Source organism: Triticum aestivum, chromosome 1D (assembly GCF_018294505.1).
Source record: "Triticum aestivum cultivar Chinese Spring chromosome 1D, IWGSC CS RefSeq v2.1, whole genome shotgun sequence".
Classification (NCBI taxonomy): Eukaryota; Viridiplantae; Streptophyta; class Magnoliopsida; order Poales; family Poaceae; genus Triticum; species Triticum aestivum.
Window position 1 is genome coordinate 369,616,360 of NC_057796.1, and position 13,682 is coordinate 369,630,041.

Here is a 13,682-nt window from a genome sequence, read left to right on the forward strand (position 1 = left end):
AAAAAGGTCTTGATAACCCACAAGTGTAGGGGATTGTTTGTAGCCTTTTTCGATAAGTAAGAGTGTCGAATCCCAACGAGGAGCTAAAGGTAGAACATATATTCCCTCAAGTTCTATCGACCACCGATACAACTCTACCCACACTTAACGTTTGCTTTATCTAGAACAGGAATAAAACTAGAAGTACTTAGCGAGAATAAAACAAGAAATAAATTACAAGATAATAAAATTAGTAGTGTAGCAGAAAGCTTTTTGTAACACAAGAGAAAGATTTGCCCCTAGGCAATCGATAACTAGACCGGTAATCATTATTGGAACTTTATATGAGGGAGAGGCATGAGCTAACATACTTTCCGTACTTGGATCATATGCACTTATGATTGGAACTCTAGCAAGAATCTGCAACTACTAAAGATCATTAAGGTAAAACCCAACCATAGCCTTAAGCATCAAGTCCTCTTTACTCCCATACGCAACAACCCCCTTACTCGGGTATGTGTTTCTGTCGCTCACGCCACCCACTATAAGAGAATCATGAACATATTGCAACACCCTACAGCGGGGATCCCTCACGTTTGCGCGACACGGAGGGCACCATAGGACAACACCATAATAAAATGTACAACTCATACCAACCACGATCGTCGATTAGCCCATAGGACAAAATAGATCTACTCAAACATCATAGGATAACCACATATCATTGGGTAATAATATATAGTGTTGAGCACCATGTTTAAGTAGAGAAATACAGCGGGAATAGAGAGGCCACACCGCTGCATAGAGGGGGGAAAGTTGGTGTTCACGGTAGCAAGATTGTTGATGTAGATTGCCGTCACGATCCTTGCCCCGGCAGCACTCCGGCGCCACCTGGAGAGAGGGGGAGAGTGCCCCTCCTCCTTCTTCTTCCTTGGCCTCCTCACTATATGGGAGGAGGATTTCCCCTCTGGTCCATGGCCTCCATGGCGACGGAGGGGCGAGAGCCCCTCCGAGATCAGATATGTCTCTTTGTTTCTCTTCTGTTTCGCGACCCTATTTTCAGCCCTCCACCATTTCTTAAATATCTGGAGATCCGTAACTCCGATTGCGCTGAAATTTTAACACGATTGTTTTCTGGATATAAGCTTCCTTGCGCCCGAAGTAGAGCACCAACTGACTTATGGGGTGCCCACAAGGCACCACCGCACGCCAGGGGGTATGGGTCGTGCCCTGGTATCTAGTGGAGGCTGTGGGCCTCCGTTTGCATTGATTCCACCTCCCAAAATTCACATATATTCCAAAATAATTCTCCGTAAATTTTTATCGCATTTGGACTTCGTTTGATATGGATATTCTGCGAAACAAAAAACATGCAACCAACAGAAACTGTCACTGGGCACTGGATCAATATGTTAGTCCCAAAAAATAATATAAAATGTTGCCAAAAGTGTGTAAAAGTTGTGTAATATTGGCATGGAATAATCAAAAATTACAGATATGACGGAGACATATCAACCCCTACCCCGAGGTCTGCTGGTTTTTATATCGACAATAGGGATGAGTGTATGCGTGTATGTATGAGTGCTTGCGTGTGTACTGTGTTCAAAAAATGTAGGGGTGGGCGTTCAATATATGTATCAAACTTTGTAACTGGCACATCAGATCGTTTTTGCATATGGACCAAACGCATCCAATACCGTCGGATCTGAATCCTACGTTGCATCTATGTCCCGCTCTAGTGTCCCTTTTTCTCGTGATTGCCCACACTTCTCGCTCGTCCCGATTTTCCCATGATCGGTGGTCCCTGGCGGACGAGGGTTGAGAAAAAATAATAATTCAAAAGGATAACTAGTGCTACAAAATACAAGAAGCAAAGATACCAATACATAAATCCTAGGCACTTACGATTAGCAAAAGACTTCTTAACTCTCTCGTTCATCGTTGTCGATGATTATCAACCATACTATTAAGTTTGCACGTGCAACGCGCGGTCTCACTTGCCATCAAATAATTAACAAAATAGTTGTCAATATTTACATAGTTTTCATCCATACATGTTTTTCATGTGGAGGCAAAAACTAAATGACATGGGCACATGAAGCAGGTCCAAATAAGATGAAAGATCAACCCATTTATATGTAACATACGGTGCTACTACCTAGTGATCACTTATTAGCTTTTTATTAGCCATGTTGTAAGTCTCCTTAGTTTTTCACCTAGCTCGATGAATGTATGTATTCATAGAGAATTTGTATTATAAGTCTCAAGAAAGAGGCGAATATCCAAATCGAAACTTCACACATTCAAATTAGAGTGGACAAACATCCAAGTCCCAACTTTGATTGTCCAAATCAAAAAATATTGTTAAGGAACATAACACATGTCTACACAAAAAGGAAATGACTAAATATAATAAGAACTTTTGGTAGTATGGTAATATTTCATACACTAAGTTGCACTGCCATGATTGGAGATGAATAGATCAAAAGTTTCCAAAAAATGATACGCCGAGGTTCTTCTTTATTTCTCAATTATTATTATAAAAATCAATGAAAAGACATCAAACTAAAATGGTGTTTATAAGAGACTCAAGGGGTCATCGCTATCTTTTACACTTAATGCTCCTCTCCTCCTCTTTCCTCAAACGCCCCTCTTCAGTTTCCAAAAAATCAAGAGTCTGGAACTCATATTTCAACGCACACTATAGCAGGAAGGGCCTAAGATGACACATGTATCGCACACCATTCAAAAGCTATAGGAACACTTCCTTCTTTCACAATACGGTTCAAAAGCGTAAGCGTCGAAATCGTATACTTTCTATTAAGGACACGCATGGCAATAATCTGTTTGACCCAGATGATATTGCAAAGGAGTTTGTTAATTATTTCAAGTCTATTTTCCGCTCCTCCTCCACTTACAATGGCAGGCCCAACTTAGAAACAATAATCTTGCAAGATACAAATGGCTTTACCAATTCAGTTCCCGACAAGCAGGAGATATGTGGTATTTCTCAAAGCTATGAAGAGGAATGTCTCGCCAGGACCTGATGGTTTCAATGTTAGCTTCTACCTTTCAACTTCGAGTTGGATAGGAGATGATGTCACCAACCTTGTAATAAACTTCCACACTACAGGTATTTTACCACCTCATCTCAATGATACCCAAATTGCCCTCGGTCCTAAGAATCTTACTTGCCAATTGCATGTTGATTATAGATCCATAAGCTTGTACGATGCCATTTATAAAACTATTGCTAAATCTCTATCCAACATATTTAAAGAGCACTTGGCGAATTACATTCATCCCTCTCAACAAGCTTTTATTGAAGGTAGACGCATTAGCAACAATATTATAGTTTCTCAAGAAATTGCCCACTCTTCCACTTTATCATCCTAGAATAGCTTTGACTTATGCTAAAAATTGATCTAGCAAAGGCTTTTGATAGAATAGAGTGGTACTTCATTCTTTCGGCTCTCACTCATAAAGGTCTTCATGATCATTTCATAGAACTTGTGCACACATGCATTTCTTCACCGACTTTCTCTATCATTATCGACGGTCAATCTTTTGCGAGTTTCAAAAGCAATAGAGGAATAAAACAGGGTTGTCCTTTGTCGCCATATCTTTTTTGTCCTTGTAGTCAATGAACTATCTTTGATGCTTCGGGATTCTCTTCAAGTCAACAACCTCACAAGTATTTTCCTTGGACCAAACTGTCCTCCAATTCACTCCTTGATGTTTGCAGACGACTTGATTCTTTGTGGAAAAGTGAATGTGCAGGAATCTAGAACTATTTTCAATCTCTTAAACCATTTCTATCAGGAATTTGGGCCAACTCTAAACTGGAGCAAATCTGGAATTTTACTTAGCAAAAATGTTGCTTTGCAGATTAAGCAAGATATCAAAATAACCTTTCCAGCACCAAACACTGATGATGTTCATATAGGTCACCCCCTTGTTTTTCCTTCTAAGGATAGATCAGCAACATGCTTTCGTGTACGATAAATTTAAATCCAAGCTTGCTACGTACAAAGCAAATAGGCTCTCTCAGGAAGCCAGATTAACTCTCATAAAATTTGTTTTGTCTTCCATTCCTGCATACTATATGTCTAACATTCTTTTCCCCAAAGAATTCCTCGCCGGGAATTTCTGGTGGACAGGTGTTCAAGATGACCGTACCACTAAAAGCCTACGTGTGAGGGCTTGGGCTGATATTTGTATTGCAAACAAATATTGGTGGTCTTGGTATTCAAAATTTGCAGGTAATCAACCAAGGACTAATACTAATGATGGCTTAGAGATTGACAAAGGAGCTGCAAAGTCATCTAGCACAAATTCTTAAGGCAAAGTATCACCATGATACATCCATTTGGAGAGCCTCCTCAAATGTGCCAAAGTCTGCCTTTTGGTCTGCAATTCTCAAGGTAAAACCTCTTATAATTTTAGCTTCAATATACCAAATTGTTTCAACATTCTCCAACTTCCACCGAGGCAGCACCCAAAAATTGTTTCTCCACAAACCATCTCCCTTCTTAATCAAGTTTGGCATGATAAACAAATGGCGCCGAGGGTTCAAACATTTGCTTCGAGGCTCCTCGGGAAAGCACTCTTGACGAGAAAGAGGGCAAGCAGGTATTCCAAACACATCAAAGAATGTTGCTCTAGATGTGGTAATAAAGAAGATGATATGCATATGTTTTTCTTATGTCCTTTTTCTAAAGCAGCATGGTTTTGTTTTTCCTGGTCCATTAGAACTGAACTCTTTGCTGCTCAATAAAGCTTTCTTACTGATATGATTCATGCCTTGCTCACATGCATCTGGACATCCACCAATAAAACTCACTACTCTCTGTACCTTTTTGTGGTGTCTATAGAAGCCTCGAAATGACACTCTGTTTTGCAGGAAAGTTAGCACACCTTCGCAGGTTTTTGAAGAAGCTAATGCTATTCAATGCAACTAAGTTAGAGGTCTCTAGCTCCACTAAACAACATGATAGAGTGCAAATTGACCAACATTCAGGTACCTAAACAGGCACTACAACTCCAAGACTCTGAATTTACTACATGGAATGCGATCTTCTGCGATGCTGCATGGGAGAAGCAACAAGATTCAAGGAAAAGTCAAGCATGATTAGGCATAGTCATCCAAATTCAAGGGAATCGACATCTTCAACATCTGTATATCTCGGCGCTCTCACCTCCAGCATCTTCACCACTCCAGGCAAAGACTTATCGCTTTTTCTAGCAACCAAGCTAGCCGATATTTTCCAGGTTCAACAACCACACTTCTATATAGATTGCTTGGTGTTGGCTTTGCGAGAACGGTGTTTCAAGCTCTCAGACATTGGGAGAATAGATCGCAATTGGCAACAATACATGCTTCTTCCTCCTTCCATCATAGTAACATCCGGCGTAGAAATGTCAAAGCTCATCACCAAGCTCATTTAGCGTTGAGAATACAATCTACGTATGTCTTTAGCTATTCAGTGCTTAAGTACTGAAGCAGGTCAATGTCCAGCAAGGACATACTCTCTGTAGCAAGCTTGATGCCTTTCACGCTCGTCTATGTAAAATGCTCCTATTGAATAAAATCTTTCTTTTTCAGAAAAAAAGAGCTTATGCCAATGTGACATTTTTCTTAGGATATATGTGATATTTTTTCCTTAAAACCGATGATTTAGTGTAATGGTTGCTTCAATTATTGCGCGGCTGTGTTTAATTAGTGACAAAAGAGGAAAGAAAAAGCTAGACTCACCCATCGAGCGCTCACGCGGAAAGCAGCGCTGTGGTATGGTGCGCACACCACACACACTGGCAAAAAGCACGGAGCTTGGCCCGAGCCTCCGCCATAGACAGTCGCAGTCTCGCACACAGAGAGCCCTCCCGCTTCCATCGTTCCCCCACGTCTCGCGTCCAGAGCTTTCCCCCCTCTCCCTCTTTCCCTTTCCACCTCCCCCGAAACCTTCGACCCCGAGACCCTAAAAAATTCGAGCCAACAACACACAGAGAGACTGCGACAGCCCCCCGGCGCCGGCCGCCGGGTCCTCGCCGGGCTGCGGGCTGCCAGCGCATGGCATCGTCGCGGGTGATGGCCGCGTCGTCGCAGCCGCCGCCGTCCGGCTCCTCCGATCTCGCGCGCTTCCGGAGCGCCAGCGGCATCGGATCCATGAACATGGACGACATCCTCCGCAACATATACGGCGAGGCGCCCCCCTCCGGCGCCGGCGCCCCGGCGGACCCCGCCCCCGCGCCGGAGGCCGCCGCCCGCCGGACGGCCGAGGAGGTCTGGAAGGAGATCTCGGCCACCGGGGGCCTCTCCGCCCCCGCCCCCGCCCCTGCCCCCGCCGGCGGCGGAGGCGGCGAGGCGGGCGGCGCGGCCGTGATGACCCTGGAGGATTTCCTCGCCAGGGAGGACGACGGTAGGGTTACGGCGGTGGAGGGGAATATGGCGGTAGGGTTCCCCGATGTGGGGGCGGATGTGGGGGCGGGCGTGGCCGGAGGGCGACGACGAGGCGGCGGTGCCGGCGGCGCCGGAAGGGCGAGGAAGAGGGCGCTGATGGATCCCATGGACCGCGCGGCCACGCAGCGCCAGAAGCGCATGATCAAGAACCGCGAATCTGCGGCCAGGTCCAGGGAGAGGAAGCAGGTTACGCCAAATGTCTCACCGGGGACAATCTTGATGCATTCTGCACGGTTTGACCTTTGTCCCAGTTGTACAATCGAGTGAAATTTGACGCTTTCATTTGGTTTCGGGTGTAGGCTTACATCGCAGAACTGGAGGCACAGGTCACACAGCTTGAGGAGGAACATGCCGAACTGCTTAGAGAACAGGTATGTTTTTGGTTCTGCCTTAGTTTGGAATGAAAGTTATGAACTGTGGGGATTGAGCATGCTGCCATGACACTATGAACCTATGCTTACTTTCCAAGGTTCGATGGCTTAACAGTCAGTTAGATAGTGACCCCATTATATGTTCAGACTGGGCATGAGGGAACACTATGATTATGGAACTAGGCTAACCAAGGCAATGCCGAATTGATCATTCTAAGTTGTTATATTTATACTCATACCAAATGTGCCAGCTCTTTCACATAACTACAGTAAGCTACTTCCTCCGTCTCATAATATAAGAACGTTTTTAACACTACACTAGTATTAAAAACAATCTTATATTACGGGACGGAGGGAGTATTTTATATCTTTATGAGTTTCTGGGAAATACTTATGTGGTTATGTTACTAAGCGATAGATACCTTAAAAGTGTGGTTAGTCTTTTGTCACCATTGCATCATAGACCATCTGGATTCTTTTCTTGTTGTCGCATTAAGAATTACTATTAAGTGATAACATATTTCCATCGGGAACTGAGTTTGGCAGTGAAGTGTATTTCTTGGTAGTGTCATTTGCTGGGTTAGCACTTTTGTAATGCATTTTTTTGTAGTGCCAATAGTTATTGCAACCCATATCTTTGTTCGTTGATTCATTATGGTTTCGGCTTTTTATTCCTGTCAATGTCATACTGCCATCACCAGGATTACCCACCGATGTAGTGTGCCAAAGTATCTTCCTGGCAAAAATAGACTGGGGACTAATTGCCTCTTGCATGCACCTGGCTGTCTGTATGTGCCTTCATCTTTAACTTTTGGTTATATGACCTTCTGCTGAATTGTCTCTATTTTATTATTCTGTCGCAGGAGGAGCAAAACGAGAAGAGGCTTAACGAGGTATATTCTTTGCAAAACGTTATTGCTTACAAGCATGTTTAGACTTAGCAAGTTGCTTTAACATATATATGGATCACCATGTCAAGTATACTTTCGTGGATTTCATTACTCACTATCTTTCTTCCTCCATATGCCAAATAGATATGTAGAAGTGTTTTTCTTTTTATTTAAAGATGGTCCAGCCAGCAATTTTGGTAACTATTTCACCCTGGAAAGCTAGTCAAGTTGAAGCATCATAGTACTCTATGTTGTCACCTTATCTGTGGTACACGGATGTTTTTTCTGCATAATTGATGACTATGGGCAGATAACAGTAACAACATTGGCATTACATCCTCTATTCTTATATCTCAGTGCACCCAAGGCCTTGCAATAACGGATTTGTATATGAATTAGTCAAATTGTATTCCCATGTCTCCACTATCGAGAACTATCCTTTTTGTTGCTAAAGCTTAAGTACTCTTTGATTCATTGTATCCTTAGGAATCTTTCCTATGTGGGTTGTTTCATTCGCAAGATTGCGAACCATAGGATTTTTCCATAGGATTAGTTCGCACTAGATGTCATAGAAAAACTTCCATCAGCTCCAATCTCTCGGAAAGAATTCCTATGGCATGACACTCTAATCTTGCATTTTCCTTGCCCCTAGTTTTGGAAATCCTGCGAATAAAAAGGGCCCTTATTTGTTGCTCGGTATTCAAACATGCATTGGCGGCTGTTTTTCAACTTCATTTCTTAGAAGTATTTTGTGTTTATGCAGCTCAAGGAACAGGCATTCCAAGTCGTCGTAAGGAAAAAACCATCGCAAGATCTTAGAAGGACCAACTCGATGGAATGGTAGAAGTATCCGCGAGCTCTGTTGTTATTCTCTTACAGTTACAGGGTTTCTTCTTTTGCTTTCTGTTTACCCTAGTCGTCGTTGCTGGCGGCGATGTAGAAGCAGTAAAGACTTGTTAGGCGAAGGACTCTAGCTCGGAAAGAGAAGAAAAGATGTAGTAGATGAGGTTCTGTGCGTGGTTGGAAAGGTCACGCCATTCAGAATCGGTGTGTGATCAGCTATTTAATTTTGCTGTCATTGTATGTACAAACCAGAATAAGCAATGTTTGCATAAAATGTAGACTAGAGTTGCCTCAGTTACAAAGACATTTGAAGAGATGTTTGTTTGTGTTCAGTTTTCAGCCTCGTACAGTTTCAGTTTGACACATTTGCGTGTTGGTTCATAGCCAGAAATACTCGTGTCAAATCGTGCCACACTTGTGATGATCAATTTGTTCACCATACTTGTGATGGCATATGCCCCAACTTACTGAGGAAAGCGTGGTGAAAACATGACCTAAATGGTTAGTGTGCATATTTTGAGACCATTAAATGTGGATAGAATCTACTTCCCCTGTCCCACAATATAAGATCGTTTCTCAAGTCATCACAAGTGTGGCATGATTTGACACAAGTATTTCACACTTGTGGCAAAGCTTGGCATGTGTAGCTTGAAAAACGATCTTATATTTTGGGATGGAGGGAGTAACTGCCAAACCGTAGTACTCAAAATTCCATGAAAGTGATTCAGAAAGCGCAATATTATTTCTGTGACATGACACGACAAGCTTGCTGCGACTGGACTTTAAGCTGTAAACAACTTTATATTCCACAAAACAAAGGGGAACAATGTTTGGATCACAAGCTTCTCAAACATATTGAGATATAAATCGCACCAGTTATCCATTCCATTTGAAACGACTACAAAACGTGGTTGGCTTTGTGAGAAGGGTTGAGGTCAGCTCCCTCGCAAATAAAATGAGATGTTACGATAGAAACGTTCCATCAAATCAGTAATGGCACATACCAATCACTGAAACCAGAGAAATCCAACCACCACTGAAACATCAGAGATGTACTACACAATAGTCACATATGTTCCCACCAGCATATTGCATCTTGCCAGAAAAGGTATCAATTCCATTTCAGAAAAGATATTGATATACAGTTATAAAAATCTGGTTGTCCCAAAGGTTCTAGACAGGCACGAAAGAGAATAGAATACGCACTGAGACACAAATGATACTGCACCATGGATAGCACAAGCTTTGATCTGACATCCATCGTCTCTCAAACCCACCACCACCGGCAGCGGCAACAAGTATGCAAGTAGAAGACTTGTTGCACCAGCAGCAGCAGCAGCAACAGCAATGAGGGGCTACACGTACAAGGAGCATCTAACATCACCGTTCGAGAGCAGCGACGGCAAACATTATGATTCCCCAAATATATTGCACAACCTGCGGAAAGAGGAAATGAAATGAAGTGTATAAATATATCGAAAAATGAACCACACAGGGGCTGTTATGCCTGTCAGGGGTTGATCTTATGCCTTCAGATCTAATACATTTTGGCCTTCCTAAATGGTTCAAGAGATGATCATCATGGGTTATGAAAAATCAACACAAAAAAGCAGTCATGAAATCTGCTAGCACATAAAATGGAGTCAAAGGGACGTATCAGGTAGGGCAGAGGCAGCGATAACAGTACACGTGAGCAAGGCAAATGGGAGCAGAGAAGCAGGGCCATGCAGCATATCCTCCCGTAGGGAGGTTCCAGTCCGATAATATAACATAATAAAAGACAATGTGCAGAAAAGCTGTCTGTTTTAAAGTATGACCATGCAAGAGAGTTCGAATAATTCCGAGAATTCTGAATCACAACATGGCCCTCAGATTTCAGTTTCATCATAGGCTAATGCAATGGGCTTCAAAGCTGGCACTGGGGCATGTCTGGGTGAAATGAAGAGGAGGCAAGGCGATGGCGGCGACGAGGAGGAGAGGTAGACCTGCAGCAAGAGCCGGCCCATCACTCAGTGGTAGGGCTTCCGCAGAAGCAACGGCTGATCCAGACACATGCCCCAGCGCCCAGAACAGAGAAGCAAGCGCTGCATTAGCCATTTCGGGGGCTTCAACCTTACGAATGCAATGGCTGACCCCGTTTCGAGCTCAAATCTGAGCCAATCTATCTATCCATCCCCACATGGGGCTTTAACCATCATCATTGGGCCAAGGGAAAATCCATGCAGCAAGCAAAAATATAGTTATGGACCAAACAAACAACGAAATTAAATCCGAACCGAGCTTGATCAAAACAAATAATCAAACCACCAGAAAACCGAATAATTGAGAAGGAAAATAGCCGTAGGAGACTTGTTGTGCCACCAGCAGCAGCAGGGGGAATGAAGGGGCCACAGGAGGACCATCACATTAACACTCATTCAAGAGCAGCAAACAGAAAGATTATGATCCCATACTGTACAGCCTGAGGAAAGAGGAAATGAAATAAAAAGTACAAAATGGATCAACAACAGTTGTCAAGAAATCTGCTAGCTCACAAAAGAGAGTCAAAGGGATGTATCAGGTAGGGCAGAGGCAGCGATAATAACAGAGATGGGGAAGGGATGTTAGTGACCTCGTGCCGTCAATCAATCATCAAAGCAAACAGAAAGAAAGAAAGAGTGGAAGCAGAGAGATGACCCTTCCACATGAACAGCAGGCCAATCTGTCAGTTTTCACCTGATCCCCACTTTCCAGGAGCATGCTTCAGCGCCCAGAACAGAAGAAGCCAACGCTGCATTAGACATTCCAAGAGCTTAGACCTTGCAAATGCAAAGGGCAGCCGCATTTAAGCACAACCAAAGTCAGTCTACTTTCCATCTATCAATCATCCTGGGGCCAATGGTAAATCCGAGCAACAATACAGTGCAAAAACAAACAGACCAGCAAAGCCTATCTGTGCCTAGATCAGATAAAGAAATGGAAACAACAACACCACAATATTGGTGTGTGGGTTGGCGGTACGACAGGAAGGAGAAATTTGAAGCACAAATCATAAACATACCAATTTGAACCACTAATAAACATTGCAGAGAGAAACCAGCAACACTTAAGCCACTTCAAAATCTTCACCCTATAAAGGGCTACCACTTGGAGATCGGAACTCAATTCCAGTGATCTCTCCTGATAAATCATCAAACTAAGAAGATTTTCCTCTGCTGAGAGTAAAACCATAAACTAAAAGGGTACTAGAAATGTATGAAGAAATCAACCACACTTGATCATAATCAGATGAAACCATAGCAAATGCAGAAAATGATGTAAAATCTAAACATAGGAGGCAACAATGCCAATTACGGGTCCCCATCAAGCCAACGGAGACGGATCTGGAAGATGGAACTGAAAATAAATAAAACAACCAAAACTTAGCTGGCAATTTGTACAAGGTATGAGAAAGAAACATCATGCCCTCAGGTGCCATAGATGTAGGTAGATGTAGGATGTAATGTTCACTGATGGCACAAGAAATGATCTTCCTTTTGTCCACAAGGTCATGTGAAAGGTTGATCTGCTGTTGCTGCTGCTGTTGTTGCTGCTGCTGCTGCTGCATGCGTGATTACGCATCCAGAGAGAGAGAGAGAGAGAGAGGTGCGGGGGAGAGGATCATGTAAGTGACATCTCTACATTTTCAGTTTTCATCATTGGGCAATGCATTATAGAAGCCAACATTTCAATGATTCTATCCCCCACCCAAAACGAATGAATCAAGATTCTGTCAAAATAGAAATTTAGTGCAAGCCACAGGTTCACAATTGGGATATTAATTGGGTCAAGGTGTAATATGATGTTTCATAAAGAGGCATCGGAAAACTGATAAAGAAGCAGAAAGAAAATCAACAAGCATTGACAAGACATTTGATCACTGAATACGTAGCATGTCACATTTACTACAGAAGAACTAACCTACATCTGAGAATGGCAAATGGAAAATTTATGATTCAAATGACACGGGACACGACAACAATGATAACGCAAAGAAGCAAAGAAACAATGTATGAAAAATTATCCTCAGATGGACTCGTACATCTGTCAGAACATGATCCTATGACGTCAGTGAGTTTGTGTCATCCATTAATTATTCTCTGGATCAATGATCCATGAAGCACATACCTTTATTCAGAGCACTAGCCTAAAGCTTTGCCAAGACACCAAGATAGTAAAACAAGAGAAGCAAAGCATGCATGCCCCATACCTCATGCTGTGTCTGACTTATTGTGAGGTTCCACCATTGAGCACCTAAATGACAGTGCACCATAACAACACATGTGCACACTGCTGGCAGTGAGCAGGCGCAAAACAGTCCGATTCCAATGAAAACACCAAGAAAAGTTGTATTACAACCCTCAGACTTCTGTTTCATCACAGGCTAATGCAGCGGGCTTCAAAGCTAGCACTGAGGCGTGTCTGGATGCACCGGTATAAGAGATAAGGTGACCGCTACGACGACGACGACGACGGAAAAAGAAGAAAAAGAGAGATAGACCTGTCGTATGGGCAGGTCCATCTGTCAGTGGTCGAGCTTGCATCCGATCCCCAAGCACACACCTTGCGCTGAGAACAGAGAAGACATCGCTGCACTAGCCATTTCAGGAGTTTCAACCTTGTGATTGCAATGGCTGACCCTGTTTGGAGCTCAAAACTGAGCCAATCCATCCATGGGGTTCCATCATAATCATCATCGGGCCAAGGGCAAATCCAAGTAACAAGGGAAAATATAGCACAGTAGAGATGCACCAAACAAAATAAGAAAGCAACATTATACCAAGATTGATCACATCAAATAGCCATAGCAAAGCCAAACAACAACAACAAAAGGATGCTAGAAACATAATAAACAAATTAATAGAACAAACCTGACCTTGACCAGATTAAACAAGAAAAAAGGGCAGCCCGGTAGCTCCAAAACGATAGTCAAAATAGAAATTTTAGCGCAAAGCCCCAAGTTCACAATTAGGCTCTTAAATGGGGTAAGATGTAATATGAGGTTAAACTGCTAAGAAAAAAGAAAGAAAAACAGGAAACATACTCCCTCCATCCATTTTTACAGGGCCTAACTTGTGAATCTCTCATACCAAGGCACTCTATGAAACCTAGAACAGAGTA

General features: G+C 42.9%; 1 protein-coding gene across 1 annotated transcript; it reads left to right on the forward strand.

Annotated features, from left to right (window-relative positions):
• The first annotated feature begins 5,827 nt into the window (after positions 1-5,827).
• On the forward strand, positions 5,828-8,875 carry LOC123182152 (bZIP transcription factor 12). Its single transcript, XM_044594624.1, has 4 exons — positions 5,828-6,625; positions 6,739-6,810; positions 7,674-7,703; positions 8,464-8,875. Exons 1-4 carry the CDS (start codon positions 6,050-6,052, stop codon positions 8,542-8,544), a joined length of 759 nt encoding a protein of 252 aa, XP_044450559.1. The 5' UTR covers positions 5,828-6,049; the 3' UTR covers positions 8,545-8,875.
• The last annotated feature ends 4,807 nt before the right edge of the window (positions 8,876-13,682 follow it).

Excerpts from the sequence above, each read along its gene's own strand:
- LOC123182152 (XM_044594624.1), top strand. The coding sequence starts at position 6,050 with ATGGCATCGTCGCGGGTGATGGCCGCGTCGTCGCAGCCGCCGCCGTCC. Across the intron at positions 6,626-6,738 it reads GGTCCAGGGAGAGGAAGCAG|GCTTACATCGCAGAACTGGA; the intron begins GTTACGCCAAAT and ends TTTCGGGTGTAG. Across the intron at positions 6,811-7,673 it reads CCGAACTGCTTAGAGAACAG|GAGGAGCAAAACGAGAAGAG; the intron begins GTATGTTTTTGG and ends ATTCTGTCGCAG.